The following is a 15,679-nucleotide window of genomic DNA, read 5'->3' on the forward strand; positions in this document are numbered from 1 at the left end:
TGTGCTGAGGAAACTTTCTGAAAAAATCTTTAGATTGTGCTTTCCCTATCTCTCAACATCAGTATATGATAATGATTTTAATATTCCTTTAGAAATCAACTTATTTTAAATTATCCAATACTTTCATATAGGGATTAAAAGGATAGAGCTTTACCAGTTGATATTTCATTTGTAAAAGGCATACAAAACATTTAGGAGTAGTGATGTAATGTGTTTTTGCAAAACCTCTGAAGACATTGGGGGAAAACATCCTGAATGTTTTTGGAAAGAGTCCTGAACCTTTTGGGAGAAAGTAAATGTATCATATTTTCCAGAAGTATTTTAAATGTTGTGCTTTACTTCTAGCTCTAAAAGTGTTTTTAGGTTACAGAAGTGGTCAGATATTCAGCATTCAGGTCTTTCGTATCTTTCACTAATCGAAGGAAAATCAGAAAATTTTAAAATAAAAAAGCATCTAGACAGGATACATTTAATGTATATTAACTATACAGGTTATTTATGGTGAGATTTTAATTCTAATGAAGAAAACATTTGTTAAATAAATCATACATATGATATAAATTAAACTACCAACTACTTTCCTTTTTTTCCTACCAGGAAAAGTTAGTTATTATTTAAATCTTTTCTGCAACTCTTGTAAAAGGTTTAATTTTTAAATTCAATTTTGATAAATACACTCTCTGTAATGTCTCTATGAATAGAACTATGAAAAGCCAACACTGTCCAGCAGGGCAACTTCCACTGTACTTTGTTCTACAAGGTGAAAGAACAGATGCTAAGATGAGACATGTTTTATAACAGGGCTGGTCTACCCTCGCTTTCCTTATGTTCTTAAGTGGCCCAGTAGCTCATGAGGGGATGCATGCTGCCCTGTGGGAATCAAGGAGATTTTCTGGAGAGGAAGAGGCATTTGAGCAGCTCAATTTCTCGTCATGTTTCCAATTAAAGTGGAAACTTTGACACAGTAATCCCAACCAACACAGATTAAACACTGATTCCCATGTGGAGACTGAGCTAATTTAGCAAGCTGTGTAAAGTTTTTCAGAATTTTTCTTTGTGAGAAAAAAAATTCTTGGATCAATCTTTTGAAAGTGTTGATAGTTTCTTTAAATAGGACCAAATAGATGGCACAATTTGTCATAATAAAGCAAGATCTCTGGATGGGGAGAGATATGCTCTCAACTGAGTATTTAAACAGTCATATATAAAAATCCAGATTTTTAAGATTCAAACATAGTCAAACGACACTAAGATGAAAGAAAAATTTATGCTAGTAAGAAGCCGTAGCTAAGGTCAAAGGCTAAAACTATTTAAAGAACCTGAAAACAGAGAAGTAAAAAGAACTAGTAAAAAATCAAGAGTTTAATCAAAGACTCTTTTAAGATTTTTCATGTCTTTCTGGCAGTAAAAAAAAAAAAATAGAAATTCTCTTTTAAATGTTCAAGACCATGATATCAAGTGCATCCTGCAGCTCTCTCTCTTTTTTTTCTTTTTAATGCACTGTCAGTCTTATATAAAGATGATGATACTCACTTATGTCAGTTAAATATAACTTTATATATAGAACACTGAGTTCTTAAGAACCTGAGATTCTTCATTTATGGACTTCAGGCTGGAAATCACAAAAATGGCAAGGAATAAAGAAACCAGGAGTTAGATGAAGGTTTTCTTTTCACTCTAGTTTATATTTTGAATCATTTATTCAAGATTTTATTTTGCTAATTTAATCCAGTTTTTTCTATTTCTTTTATAATTAGCGTTTGATTTAAGTAGGTACATGCGAGCACTCACTCACACACACCTCATTCAGGAATTGACAACATTCTCAACTGTAGAAATGTATAAAATTAAAGGTTTTTCCCCTGAAGATATCTTAAAAATAAAGTACCATCTCTTATCTTTTTATATTTTTCTAATATTTTATTAAAGCTAAAATAGGTAAATTGTCACAAATACTACAAAAATATAGTAAGAATCATTCTCAGAAGAACTATAACCAACAGAAATTGTCTTGTCAAAGTGATTAATTTTGAAATGTTAAATTGTGAACCTAACAGTTACTTTTTTAAGACTGTCTAAACATACAAAGAAATAAAATGGTTTACTGTACTGTGGTTGATTTTTCTGTACTACAGTTTGATTGTATTTAAAAAGTATATACTCTTCCACTGTTGATTTCCCTTGGCATGCTGATTTCATGACAATTTTCCTTAACTGATTGTACATTCTTTCAAAGTCTGCCACTTAGTCTTATATATTGGTATTACTGCTTTTTTGTAGTCCTCTATATGCATCAAAACTTGGTAATATAGTCACTAGATCCTAGATTCTAGGCAGTTCCAACCTTATTTGTCATTCTTGGCTTATTTCTAACATCTAAATTATATGTCTTCTGAAAAAAATATTTGACTGGATAATAATGCATTCAGGATTGGCTCTGAATTTCACATGAAATATGAAAAAGGAAAATATTAATAATCATTGTTAATGGACTTTGAAAGCATTTTATTATTATTATCTCAGCACTGTAAGCCCTCTGCTATAGAAATGGTCCAGATGGATCTGTGACTGACTTATAGAAAACTGTAAATTTGTTTCCTAACATTGCTCGTCAGTAATGAAGATATGAAAAGGTCTGGCTCTTTGAGTTTAAGCCTCACTTAAATCTCTTTCCAAAGGGTAAAAAAGTAAATAATACTGAATATTATTATTACCTATATATTTAGCATTTGCAAATCTGGTGTTTGAATCCCTATGTGTTCCTATTTCTCCTGTTATTTGATTCAGAATAAAAATAGAGGATTATCTTGGTATTGCCAAAACAATAATGTAAAGAAAACCATTCACTCCATCTTTGCCATTTACTTTGAACCTAACACATGTCATGCAACAAAAGTAGCTCAGGTAAAAATGTCAAAAAAAAGTGTTACATATATGTGCGCTGTATTTAAAGAAGGCAGACAAACTGGGATTGTTTCAGAACATCCTCTCGATAACCAGAGAGCTTCCAAGGTTAATCACAAAGTAAGTATTAAGGAGATTGTCCACATTGATTTTTTTTTTTTTCAGAATTTATCTATTTCTAAACCCCACATGCTGTCTGTCTTAATTGTTTCCTCTTTCGTAGACGTCACTTGTAATTGACAAAACTTGTTAGTTTAACTCATAAGTTTCAGTCTGGTCTAGAATCCAATCTATACATATATTTGAGTTACTTCATTAGTGAAAAATGTTATTTCCCAGTATACTTCAAGTGATAGAAAACAAAGAAAAATGTAAGCTATAATTTTGTTTATCCAATCATATTCAACCGAGGATATTATTTTTTCTTTTTTTTTTTTTTCTGGAAAATTGTGATTAAAAAAACATTTTTATTAAAATATAGCTAACATATAATATTGTGTTAGTTTCAGGTGTACATTATAGTTATTCAACATTTGTATACCTAAAGAAGTGATCCCTACGATAAGCCCAGCAACAATTGATACTGAACAGGGCTATCACAATATTATTGATTATATTCCTTATGCTGTAAACCACATCCCCATGACTCATTTGTTTTATATTTGGAAGTTTGAATCTCTTATTCACCTTTACCACCCTTCATTTTTGATTTTTCAATTACAGTTGATATTCACTTAGGATATTGTTTTCTGAGTAATTATCAGATAATAGGTATTCCTTTATATTCTATAAATAAGTTTAGTTTTTAAGACACATTTTAATGTTTGAATCTTAGGTAAATTTAAGATACCATATGATGTCAGATAGTTATTGTGAAGTGACAGAGAAAACTGAGTCAGTGAAACTTCCATTATTACTCTATCATTATCATTGCATAATTGTTTTTCTTAATAACTTTATTACTTTGCTTTCATTTGTGTATGGTAAGCATGTGAAACCCTTAAACATATAAAGGATTTTGGTAGAAGTGGAGTGTATCATAAGGTAAGCCGCCAGTCTAGGTCTCTATGTGTAATCAATATTCTATGGCATATAAAAATGTTCTATCCCACATTCAAGTACTGTTTGACTATAGAATTAAATTTTAGAAAATAATTAAGTAGAGCAAAAAGAGCAAGCTCATTATCATTTTAATGCATATGCCTGATAACACATTTAGAATAGGCACATTTATTATTTTCAAGGAGTAGAATTTGATTTTAATGGGGAACAATACAGTGTACAAGACTTTAATTTAAAAAAATGTATACTTTTTGTCATATCATTCTAATTTTTCCTCTATTTTTTTCCATCCACTCTTTTCTCCTCTCTCCTTCCCTCTTTTTATCTCTCTCTCCTCTATTCTTCTCTCCTATGATTTTCTTACATCATTGGGTGACTACTACACGAAAGGCATCACATTAAATATATAAATAAACTTGCTTTTCAACTTTCAGCCAATTACTTCTTGCTGTTTTCCTCTATTTAAAACTAGAAATAGTAATACTTTACTATGACCTTTCTAGAAATGAGAAGGTCATCTCTCAGTATTTACACGGGATTGATTCCAGGTCCCCCAAGGATACCCAAATTCAATGATGCTCAATCAAGACCCTTTTATTAAATAGACTGTATTTGCATATAATTTATATTTGCATATAGGCTACAGCAGGGTATGTCTATACATCACTTCATTTCATGAATTCAGTGTAGTGCTTGGTGCGTGGCGAATTCAAGTTTTGCTTTTTGAAACTTTCCGGGATTTCTTTTTTTAAATATTTTCAATTTCCAGTTATTTGAATCCATGGATGCAAAACCCTTGGATGTGGAGGGTCAGCTGTAAACAATGTAAACAACTGACAACTCTTACATAAATACCGATTTTGGGCTTGTCTGCTTTCTGGCTCTCATGATTCAATGATTCTTTTATTATTGGAGTTAGTGTAAAAATGAGTAGTGCTGTAAAAATATCACTCCTTGATAGCAGAGTGTGATGTACATGCAAAGACACTGTACACGACATTGTCATGCATTCATTTAAATTTGATTAAGATAAGTAATTGAGAACTAAATTACTGCCATCATTAGAACAGGTTTTGTGATCCTTTGAAGGACACAGCAGATGTCTGGTGAGACCCTCAGGTACTGTGACATACAGTGAACTGGTAGAAAGAAAATTAATTGGTGCCCAGTGGACATCAACCTTAGGCTAACTGTTTACATTGCCATGGTATAGGTCAAGGAAGGAACTGCTTCCTACCCTTGAGTTGATGTCTTAAACTTGAAGAATCATCAGTTCAGCTATTGCATGACAAACAATACTTTAGTTTTATTTTAACATAAAACAATAAAAGAACCCATGATTATTGTTTCATTTCTCTTTACACATAATTATAAAGAAAATTCTTGAGAAATAAGATACTGTTGAATGGAAGAGGATAAAAGTTACCTTTGAAAGCATAGCAGCCATTACCCCAAAATAACGAGAGTATATAGGGGATCACTTATCAGAATGACATGTCAGGGAAAGTGAGTTGAATTAATTTCAGTTTGAGGAAAAAGGAACAAGTTTAGATTTATAAACTTTTTATGAAACTATTTTGTTACACCTGATTCGTATACAAGTCATGAAAACTGAAATGAGTTTTTTCTCTTATGAAAGCTGGAGGCAAATTTGGGTTCAAGCATAGAAGAATAGAGCACTAGCGTGTTCCTTTAGATCCCTCTCTGGAAAGTTGTCTCTGTGGATATGTTATAGAAACATCGTCTTGCTTCTATCATTCTCAGCAGCTAAATGACAAGGATTATATTTTTTTACTGGTGACATTGAATAATTCAAGTCGCTACTGAACTTTGTTATGTCATTTCTGCCAAACATACCTAAATCCACCAAGATCTGTTATTAAGAGTTAAGGATTAAGCCATTAAAATAATAAACAAAAAAAAATCCACTCATCTCCTAATTCCAATCAATAAGATAGTAATAATATATAATAAAGCTACATTTTATTAACTACATTTTATAGTTAATTCTGAAAATTTAACTATATAGATTTTTATTGACAATCTGTTGCTGCAACAACAACAAAATTCCTGTGCAACTGATATCCTTTTTGTTTCTAGGGAGAAAAGGAGGTAGAAAACATTCAGATTTAAAATCGCTGATTTTTAATTCACACAATTTTGGTTCTTACTCTGTCAGTGACATTGTTGGCCACAAAGCCTCCAACCACATCAGTACTTGTCCAAGGACAAAACCAAATGACCTCAAAGTATATTTGTAGTCTATTACTTTTTGTATGTTTTAAATAACTAGGCAAGGCTAATTAAAATGCAATAGAAAAATGTCAGTGTAATAATTTTTAGATTTATTGGTATATTTTTGCTAAGAAAAGCAAGAAATGTGCCTGTTGGGAATCTGTTTTATTGGATTTAGCAGTCTTTTCAAATGTCTCCAGTATATTACTGGCTTGGCCAGCCCTCCTGATTATGTTGGTGTCATCACCATAATTTGTAGTGTATTTATTGATTATGAGAAAAACAAGAATTATGATTATAAAAACTCCAAGAATCAATATCCTAATGCTATTTTGTTAAGACACACATAAAATATAAAGTGGGTTTGCATCTTTCAGGTACAAGGAAGGAAGGCAGCTGGATACTTTACAAAATAACAGAGAAAACACAATTTGTGATTATAAAAATACAATGGATAATCCACAAAGTGAATTATTAAACTTTAAAATTACATTTTAAAATGTTCAATATCCTATATTTCTTTCATTGATAAAATGAAGCTTTGAGCAAATTGTCATTTTTCGGAAGAACTGCACGTTAATTTTCTTTCTCAAAAATTTCTTTCTAATTTGCTACTTTCTGGCTTTTCCTCAAATCATTTTTTTTTTTAGTGAGATGGAACTTTAATTAAATCTCTATAAACTCACCAGATATGGAATTACTCTTTATGTTAATAACTCAGTCTTTAATTCTCTTTTCTAGTCAATTCCAAGTGGCAAAGTGGCTTAAACCCATCCCTGCTTTATTCTTGAGTTACAAGAATAATTCTAGTTCTTATTTATGTAAAAACTTTCCCTGAAGAAGAGGCAGCACTATGCTAATTGGGTGCTCAGGCTACAAATCTTTCTTCTACTTCCTTTGTATCATTTACACAGCATTGGGTATCATAAATGTGGTTCCTGCGTTTTAAAAAGGCACTTGCATTTCTTTCAACAATGTATTTTAGAAACTATATTATTGTTTCAACAATATATTTCACAATATAACATATTGTATTGTGGTTCTATCAACTTTGAGCACAACCTACTGATGTATGTGGTGGCAGAAAATGTCAACTGAAATACCTACCAGCAGGAATCCTTGGGGGCAAAGATCCTCCCCCTGGTACTGGATTCGGGGCCTGGATACTATTTAAAAACCCTGCCCTCAGGAAGCTGGGGCAAAACGTCTCCACCCCAATGGCCGGGAAGGATCCTTTTAAAAGATAAAAATTAACAATAATCAAAATCTTTTTTGTGGAAAAGTTGTTGACTATTTAATTGGAATAAAACCTGTAATCAACAGAGACATCAAATCTTACAAGGAAGCTATGAAATTAAAAGGAATGGGATGCAGTTTTATTCATAAATTTTAAAAATCAACCTAGTTTTTTGAAAAGAGAACTATTTTAGTTATAATTAAGGAGAGTTTAGAAGCGTTAGAATGCTAACATAAAGTTTCTAAACCTACATTTGACAGAGGATATAAATATGTTATTGATGTTGTCTATTTGCAGAATTCATGTCCACATGAGTTATAGATATGCAGAAAATAGCCACGATAGGATCAGAGATCTATGCTGCACTGGACGGAAGAGTGCTTTACTTTAGGTGTTTACTATAAGTGTTTAAAGTGAGGAAAACTTTTATACCATACAGTAGTTATATATGTTTTTCAAATAGTGGAAAGAAAATCAATATACACCATTCTTAATTTGTTAAACTTTTCTATATAGGACAAGACATAAGAGTTTGCAATGGTGAAACCACATACTTTTTTATTTTTAAGAAGGCAATTGTGAATCAGAAAAAAAGTAAATTACTTGTAAATTTTTCTATACAATTAAATAATGAATCATAGAATAAAAGAATATCGGAGTGAAAAAAGACTTTAGAGATCATCCAGCCAAAAAAGTCCTCATTTTACAGACCAGCAAACTGAGGCCTGTAGTGTGGAAGTAATATCACATAGCTGGCAGACTCCCAGGATAAAATATTTCTACTATAGATTAAAAATAAATAATGAACCACTTCCTATTTCGGAGATTGCTCTCCTCTGAATATGAATTAGAAATCCTGCACTTTGGAACAGTGGTAGCATTATAATTTGGTGTCTCAATGACCTTAAAGACACTAAAATTATTCAGAAGAAAATTTAATATACATGCAGTATCAGTGCAAGGGCAGTACTGGTAATTTATAGGGTATATCTAAGTTTAAATCACAATAATTCCCTAAAAGCAAGTTACACTGATTGTTGTAAGAAATGCATCTCATTTAGGTCTTCGGAAACCCCATCAGGCCAAGCAGTTTTCATATGCAGAGACCTCAGCTCTCCTCCCACACTCAGATTTAGCAAGTTTTTTATTTTTGAAGAGACTTCATTCTGTTTCTTGACACAAATTTTTTACCTAAAATAAGTTAAAATTTGAGGCTTCTTTGAACTTTGACCAGGATTAAAGGAATCTGGTATACTACACTCTATGCATCTTGCTTCCATGGAGGAAGTTGTTACTAAAGAAGAACCAGGATTTCTTAGCTCTTTAGAGATGTTCTTATGATAGAGCAAAGTTACAAAGAATGTTTTAATGGATGAGTCCTATGCATTGTGCACTGGATTAAAGATAGCATAGAAAGAAAATCATATACTGTGAATAAACTGGTTTTGTTGTTGATTTTCTAGGGCTTTAATAGAAATGTCCAGTAGGGCTGAAGTCCCTTAAACATGAAGAGGTGTGGCACAAGTGTCAAGTGGTAGGCCAGAAATTTCTCTGAGGTAACTTTCCACAAGCAGTGAAACTAATTTCTCCTTTGTTACTGCACGGGGTATTTATCACTGATCACAAAGTTAATACATGTCCATGTGACTGTTTCCCACAGAAGGCACTTTCCACATTGCACTGCTTCATCACTGAGAAAATGTTCATAATGAAGGAGCGTCAATGAATACCAGGTGGAGATAATTATATCATATGTTTATATGGCATTCTTATTTAAAGTTACAAAAGAAATAGTGATTTTACATGAGGAAAAATAATTACATGAAATTCAGATTTAATCAGTTTTAGCTGATTATGGATTTATTGAAGCCAAGTAATAGGAAGCCTGGTTAAGAACATCAGATAATAAAGAAAAAGAATAACTTAATCATGGACAGGAAACAAAAATGGGTATAAATATAACTACCTTAAAAGAGATTTGAAGAAAAACAAAAGCATGTAGAGCAGTGACTTGAAATAATATTAACATGCTTTATGTTTAGAGATTTTTATCTAAATTTTTTGCTATTTTTGCCAACATTATTCAAAATTGCTAAGTTAGAAAAAATTTCCATTATTTTAACTCCTCAAAACTAAATACACACATTATTTTGCTATGATTATATTAATTATTATTTTTGCTGTTATGATAGCCTGTCATATTTAATAGCAGAGTTTATTTTCCTAAACTTGCTGTATCATTCATAATGGCTTTGCTATGTTTCTTTACTCTGGGTTAAAATGTCTTTCCTTTGTTGTGGCATATCATCCTTAGGGAATTGTCATTTTTTATATCTGAAACAAACAAACAAACAAACAAACAAACAAACAGAAAAACTGGTGTACATGAATACATATCCAGTGGAGATATCATAATATGTGATAATAATGCCTTACCATTTTTCTCCTTAAGGTCAATGATGTCAACAGAGATTGCATGAAACACTACACCTCTAAATTTTCACAATTCAATCAGAAAAACTGAAATTATTCTTTGTTATAATTCCCCTATATTTTACTCCACAAGAAATTAAGTTCATGAACCTTTTGTTATTTTGATATGAAATAATTTGAGTCTGGTTTGCTTTATTGTGTAAGTTGCTGACTCTGGCTTTTTAAATAAGTAATTGTGGAATTTATTATTTAATTATATTGTAGCTGTAGAATAAACAACATCTAATTTCAGTAGCAAGAGAAATATATATTTTCATTAATATTTTGTTTTAGTCACACTCAGTAGATTATGTACTTGTTAATATAAATTAGATTTTTATGTGATGAGAGTAATCTTCTAGCCATTATAAGTTTTAAGGATAAGATGTGTCACTTAACACATGTTTTTCTAAATCTCAAATACTTCATTTCTAGTTTGTTAGTGATCTTGAGTCAGTGGGTTAAAGAGAGACGAGAATGTGACATTAGCATTATATTGTTTCTAATATAAAGTTACCAAATAACTGGGCATCCTGAATTTTTATTTGCTAAGCCTGGCAATTCTACTCTAATATAACTTCAAACACAGATATCAAACGGACAAACACTATTAACTAGTGGCGTAAAGTAATGTAAGTCACTGGCTGTATGGGCCAGTGATTTATCTGTCTTTCATTAGCTCAGTGGTTCTCAATACCCCTTAGGGAGCATTGCAAATTTTGAATGGGGAAAGACACTGTGAGTGTTTAGTGGTTGGTGGTCAGGATGGACACTGAAGGCATAGCAATCAGCGATGACCTCCCTGCGCAAAGTAGAATTCTCTCTCAAAATGCTAGTAACACCTACTGAGAAACTTTGTATAAGAATAAATAATCTTAAAAAATGGTTGCTATCCAATAGATCATATAATGAGACCACAATGTGAAAAAAGCAGCAGTTGATATGGCCTGCATTCTTATCTCTGGCTTGATCAATGAATGGAGGATACTGCTTACTCGGATTATCTGAAAGTAACCTGGCATGTAGAGTAACTGGCTTTGAAAGAATTATAATAAATATATTTAATGCAAACTCTATGAAACAAAATTCATTTTTAATTTGATATTGTAGCAATCTCCCTGAAATAACTGTATATTGGAAATTAAGTATCAATAAGAATTTATGTAAAGATGACAAACTAACTATGACGTGCCTCAAATTCCTTACCTGTAAAATAAAAATAACAGACTCTACCTCATCGGGCTGTCTGTGAGAGTTAAATGAAAGTAACATGATAATAACATAAGACAATATTATTAAATAGTGACAAAGAAACTCTTAGGTGAGAAATTGAGTCAAAGATTGATTATATTTCCTAATGCAAAACTACCCTTCCACATAAACACATAAATCCCTAATGGAAGAAATCCCTTCATTGAAGATTATATATTAATAATTGAATTTTGATGCCAAAAAATTTAATAAAAGCAATATAAACTTTTAAGATATGACTCGCTCCAATTGTTTTCATTAGGTTGTATTTTTAATACTGTTTGATATCTGTGTTTGAAATTATATTAGAGTAGAATTGCCATATTTAGCAAATAAAAATTCAGGATGCCCAGTTATTTGGTAACTTTATATTAGACACTCATTTTGATCTACACGAAGACAAAGAATATACAGGCTTAATTAAAGAGAAATGTTTTAGAATTGGTAACATCAATATATGCACATACCTGCGTACTAAATACATGATGAATAAAATATAGTCATACTACACCCTGTGGAGGGTGCTCAAATATTTTTATTATTAGAGGGGTGTAACCAGAGGATTTTGGAGATCACTTGTTTAAACTATAAAACAGTGAGAAAAATGCCAAAGTATTCATGAAGTAAGTAATTCACCTCAAGGTTTGAATAATTAGGGCAGAGTCTTGATTTTAACTGGCCCAAGGCAATGATCCTAGAAGATTAAGTTGCTGCTTACATAGTGGTTCTCCACCCTGAATGTACATTAGAAAATTTATAATAAATGCCCAAGCAAGTACATAGAATATGGAAAATCCATGTCTTCAACTACTAAAATGAGTTCTTTGTTAACTACATCAATCGCAAGGATGATCTAATCTGATCTAAAAAGAGATCACGAAATGTCATTGCAAACAGTATTAAAAATATGGATTTACAATTATGTCATAATTAACCATGCCCTAAATATGTAGCATTCTATGTATACTGTGTCTGTGTGTGGTGTGAATATTATTTAAAGTCAAGTATTAAAATAAACTGAACTTAAATCAGAACTTAAATTAATATTTTTTATAATATTAATATACAAAAAGAATATTATTTCAAAATATTTTAATTTCATTCCTTTTACTTTATATTTTGTGTTTTATAATATAAAAATATAATACAGTAAAACAAAAGATACATATGACATAAATAAATTAGTATTTATAGTAGAGCATTTGAGCTCAAAATGTTTACTGATAGAGGTGTGGCCAAAAATCTGGAGAGCTGAGAATTGAGCATGTATGCGTTTAGAGTAGTAATCCTTTCTTCATTTTTAAATATCCAGTATTGAATTCTATAACTGGCACATAGTAGCCACTCAATAACTGTACGGTTTAGATTAATGATGGTACTTGTGAGATACAGTATGAATAACTTCAAAGTTCAATGATAACATAGTCTGTTAAACTGAATGCTATTCCAAGGCTTATTTTCTCTGAGGAATGTTCACTTCTGAACCTTCAAAGAGTCTCTACCTTTATCTATTTATCATTTATCTATCTATCTATCTATCTATCTATCTATCTATCTATCTATCATCTATCAATCATCTATTTATCTATCTATATCTATCTATCTATCTATCTATCTATCTATCTATCTATCTATCTATCTATCTATCTATCATCTATCTATCTATATCTCTATCACCTACCTACCTACCTATCAATCTCACTTGTCCTTTCTTTGTTAGACTACGTGTGTTTCCCTCCATTCCTTGCGTAGCTCATGTTTTCTCTCCTATGTATCTCTCTCTTCTATTTTTGTTACAATAATTTATAGCTTTAAACATTTTTTCTTCCACTGAGGGAAGAAAACCATAAGATCATTGTGTTTGAGCATATGCTTCCTAATTTTCTATGATTGTGGATGAAACTTCAGATTCTAACAGTGACATCATCAGTGAGGAAGGTCAGCAACAGTAAGAAGAGACATTTTCATGTAAGGCATTGGAAGAATGCATCTTTTACTCCATGAGACCTTCATTTTGGGTCTTTTACATAATAACATGTTGTCTATGAAAAAACTAAGCTGCTCTGTCTAGTTTGATAGAAAAAATATTCCTTCCTCATTGTAATGCGTGAGGTGGGCCAGCTGGAAGCCTAACATGGTCTTTTCTAACTTGATCAGAAGATGCACGGAGTACTGTTTAAATATATGTAAGTTGAGTAAGTGGGTGAATGACTGAATGAAAAGTGACAGATTGCTTCTTAGGTAATATCTTGCTGGGAACTAAGGAAGTATACTGCTTTCTCAATTGCTTCCTGGGCCAATAGCACTTTTAATGACTGGAATATAGCTAATTTTCGATTAGGCTTAGAATATGAAAGAGAACTATTCTATTCACGAATAACTCATTTGTTTACCCTGTTATTTATTCATGAACATATTAATTTATTTGGTGAATTTTTATTGAGACACCTATTTTTTTAGGTGTCTGGTACCTGGTACCACGACACATATTTGTAGTACAAAACAGGAAAGCAAATAATTTTGATATGGCATTGTTATTTTCAGGAAATGATACTAAATGAACTAAGCCAAAGACATAATTGCAGAATTTTGTCCATTCCTAAATTCTTAAATGGAACTACACCTATAATTAAATGAATATTTTCCTCTCTATCTCCCTGCACAGCTAATCTCCATGCATATTCTTCAGCACCAAATATAATTAAAGGTCATGCAACCATTACTGTTTTGTTTTTGACTTTTTTTTTAATACTCAGGACACTGCAATGTGGATTTTATAGATTCGTCATCCTGTTGTTGTGCAATAGGTCACAATAAAAGTATTGAAGCAAAAAGGGCATGCCTTTTCATGCCTAGATTTTAATGTTATTTCTTCACTGATTTTAAAAAGAAATTTTCAGCTTTCCTTGAATTATTTTGAGTTATTTTAAAACTTGTAGATATATAATAAAATTATGGTTGCTATAAATTATTTGTTAAAATTATGTCATTGCATTAACAAAGAGAATTAAAATATTTTGCAACTGATTAGGAATAAACCATTTATTGAAAAATACATTTTAATTTATAATTAAAATAGAGGTTCTTTGACATTTTTAAAGAAAATATTTTAGATGCTCGAGTTTCCTCCCCTGTAAAAAAGTGAACATTGCTTGAATTTTCCTAATATTCCTTTAAGCTCCAAGTTTTAAAAAGAAATTTTAAAAATTTTTATTTCATTTGTTACATTGAATTGAGCCTACATTTTCCCCAAATATGAGTTATATCCAGTGGTCTAGTTATGTTTAGATTAAGTGGGACTTGGAATCTTAATTACCAAAAAGTGTCCTGAAAAAATTTGCAATCTGCTAATATAGCCATTGAATTTAACAGTGAAATTGTCTTGGATTGAGGCCAGGCAGAAATTTGAATTCTGACTCCATCATCCACTAGCTGATTACTCTTGGATAATTTATTTACTTTCTTCCCTAATACTCTTTTTTTTTCCATTTGAAAAATGGAGCTAATAATATACATACCACATATTGGTTTATTGTGGATCATATAGGAAAGGTCTATTAGTGCCTGACAGTAGTGTTTAATAAATGATGGATAAATATTTCTCCTCCTTCCCCATCTTAATTTCCTAAACTTGACCTACTACTTGTTGGTCATAGACATGTCTCTATGTCTCCATGATACTTCTTCTGCCTGGAAGGCCATTCTGGTCTCTGTTCTCTGTCCAAATACACCTGACATACCCAGAACTTGCTATTTCCTCCTCTGCGCCCCCTTATAATCTTAGCTGCTGTAACAGAAGTAGAACAGTACCAGAGGCACAGCATTTATTTGTTTACCATTTCATGATACCAAACTCAAATACCTTTAGGGGCCCATCAGGTGCAATAACAAGTATATCAGATTGGTGACAAAGGCATTAAGTCAAACAGAAAGATAAAAGTTCTGGCTAAGGACAATGAATTCAAATGTTTTTAAAGAACATTGCAGAAATCAAGCAAAACACCTTTTCGCTGACTGCTGCCTGCAGGCTGCCAGTTGGTGACTATCTTCCCCACTAGGTTGTGACCCCTTAAGAACAGAGATGAGTGATGCATATCTTATTCCCCTCTATATGGCTGGTCTCAGAGCTTGCGCATGGCAGGAGTTCAATGTAATATTTATCAAGTTTAATTCAAATCATCTTTATATGAATAGTTCAGAAGTAGTTTGGCTTTCTCAGGACTACTAATAGACTGGGTTTTCTCAATGAGAGAGCTTTTAAAACCATGTATACCCCAATAATATAAATATCCTATATAATAATAATTATAATAATTATACAAAACTATATAATTATTATAGTTCCATGAGAATTATGACTTTACACTTTAAATGCTTATGAAGAGTGAGTATTTAGGAACCAGAGGCAGACTAAAATTCTAAAAATTCTAAAATTCTATAGTTCTTTTACCTAAAAAGTGAAAGGGTGAACTAAACTTGAAAAGCATACCCTCTCAACTAAGCCACCACATAGGACTT

At 31.6% G+C, this 15,679-nt stretch overlaps 1 protein-coding gene across 1 annotated transcript in view; it reads right to left on the reverse strand.

The window, feature by feature from the left end:
- Positions 1-15,679, reverse strand: part of EPHA6 (EPH receptor A6) — a 795,422-nt gene that overhangs the window by 134,565 nt on the left and 645,178 nt on the right. The window contains 1 exon segment of the mRNA XM_036218922.1: positions 7,309-7,434. Within this exon segment, the coding sequence (XP_036074815.1) occupies positions 7,309-7,434 (126 nt within the window).

This window comes from Rousettus aegyptiacus, unplaced genomic scaffold, assembly GCF_014176215.1.
Source record: "Rousettus aegyptiacus isolate mRouAeg1 unplaced genomic scaffold, mRouAeg1.p scaffold_m13_p_4, whole genome shotgun sequence".
NCBI lineage: Eukaryota > Metazoa > Chordata > Mammalia > Chiroptera > Pteropodidae > Rousettus > Rousettus aegyptiacus.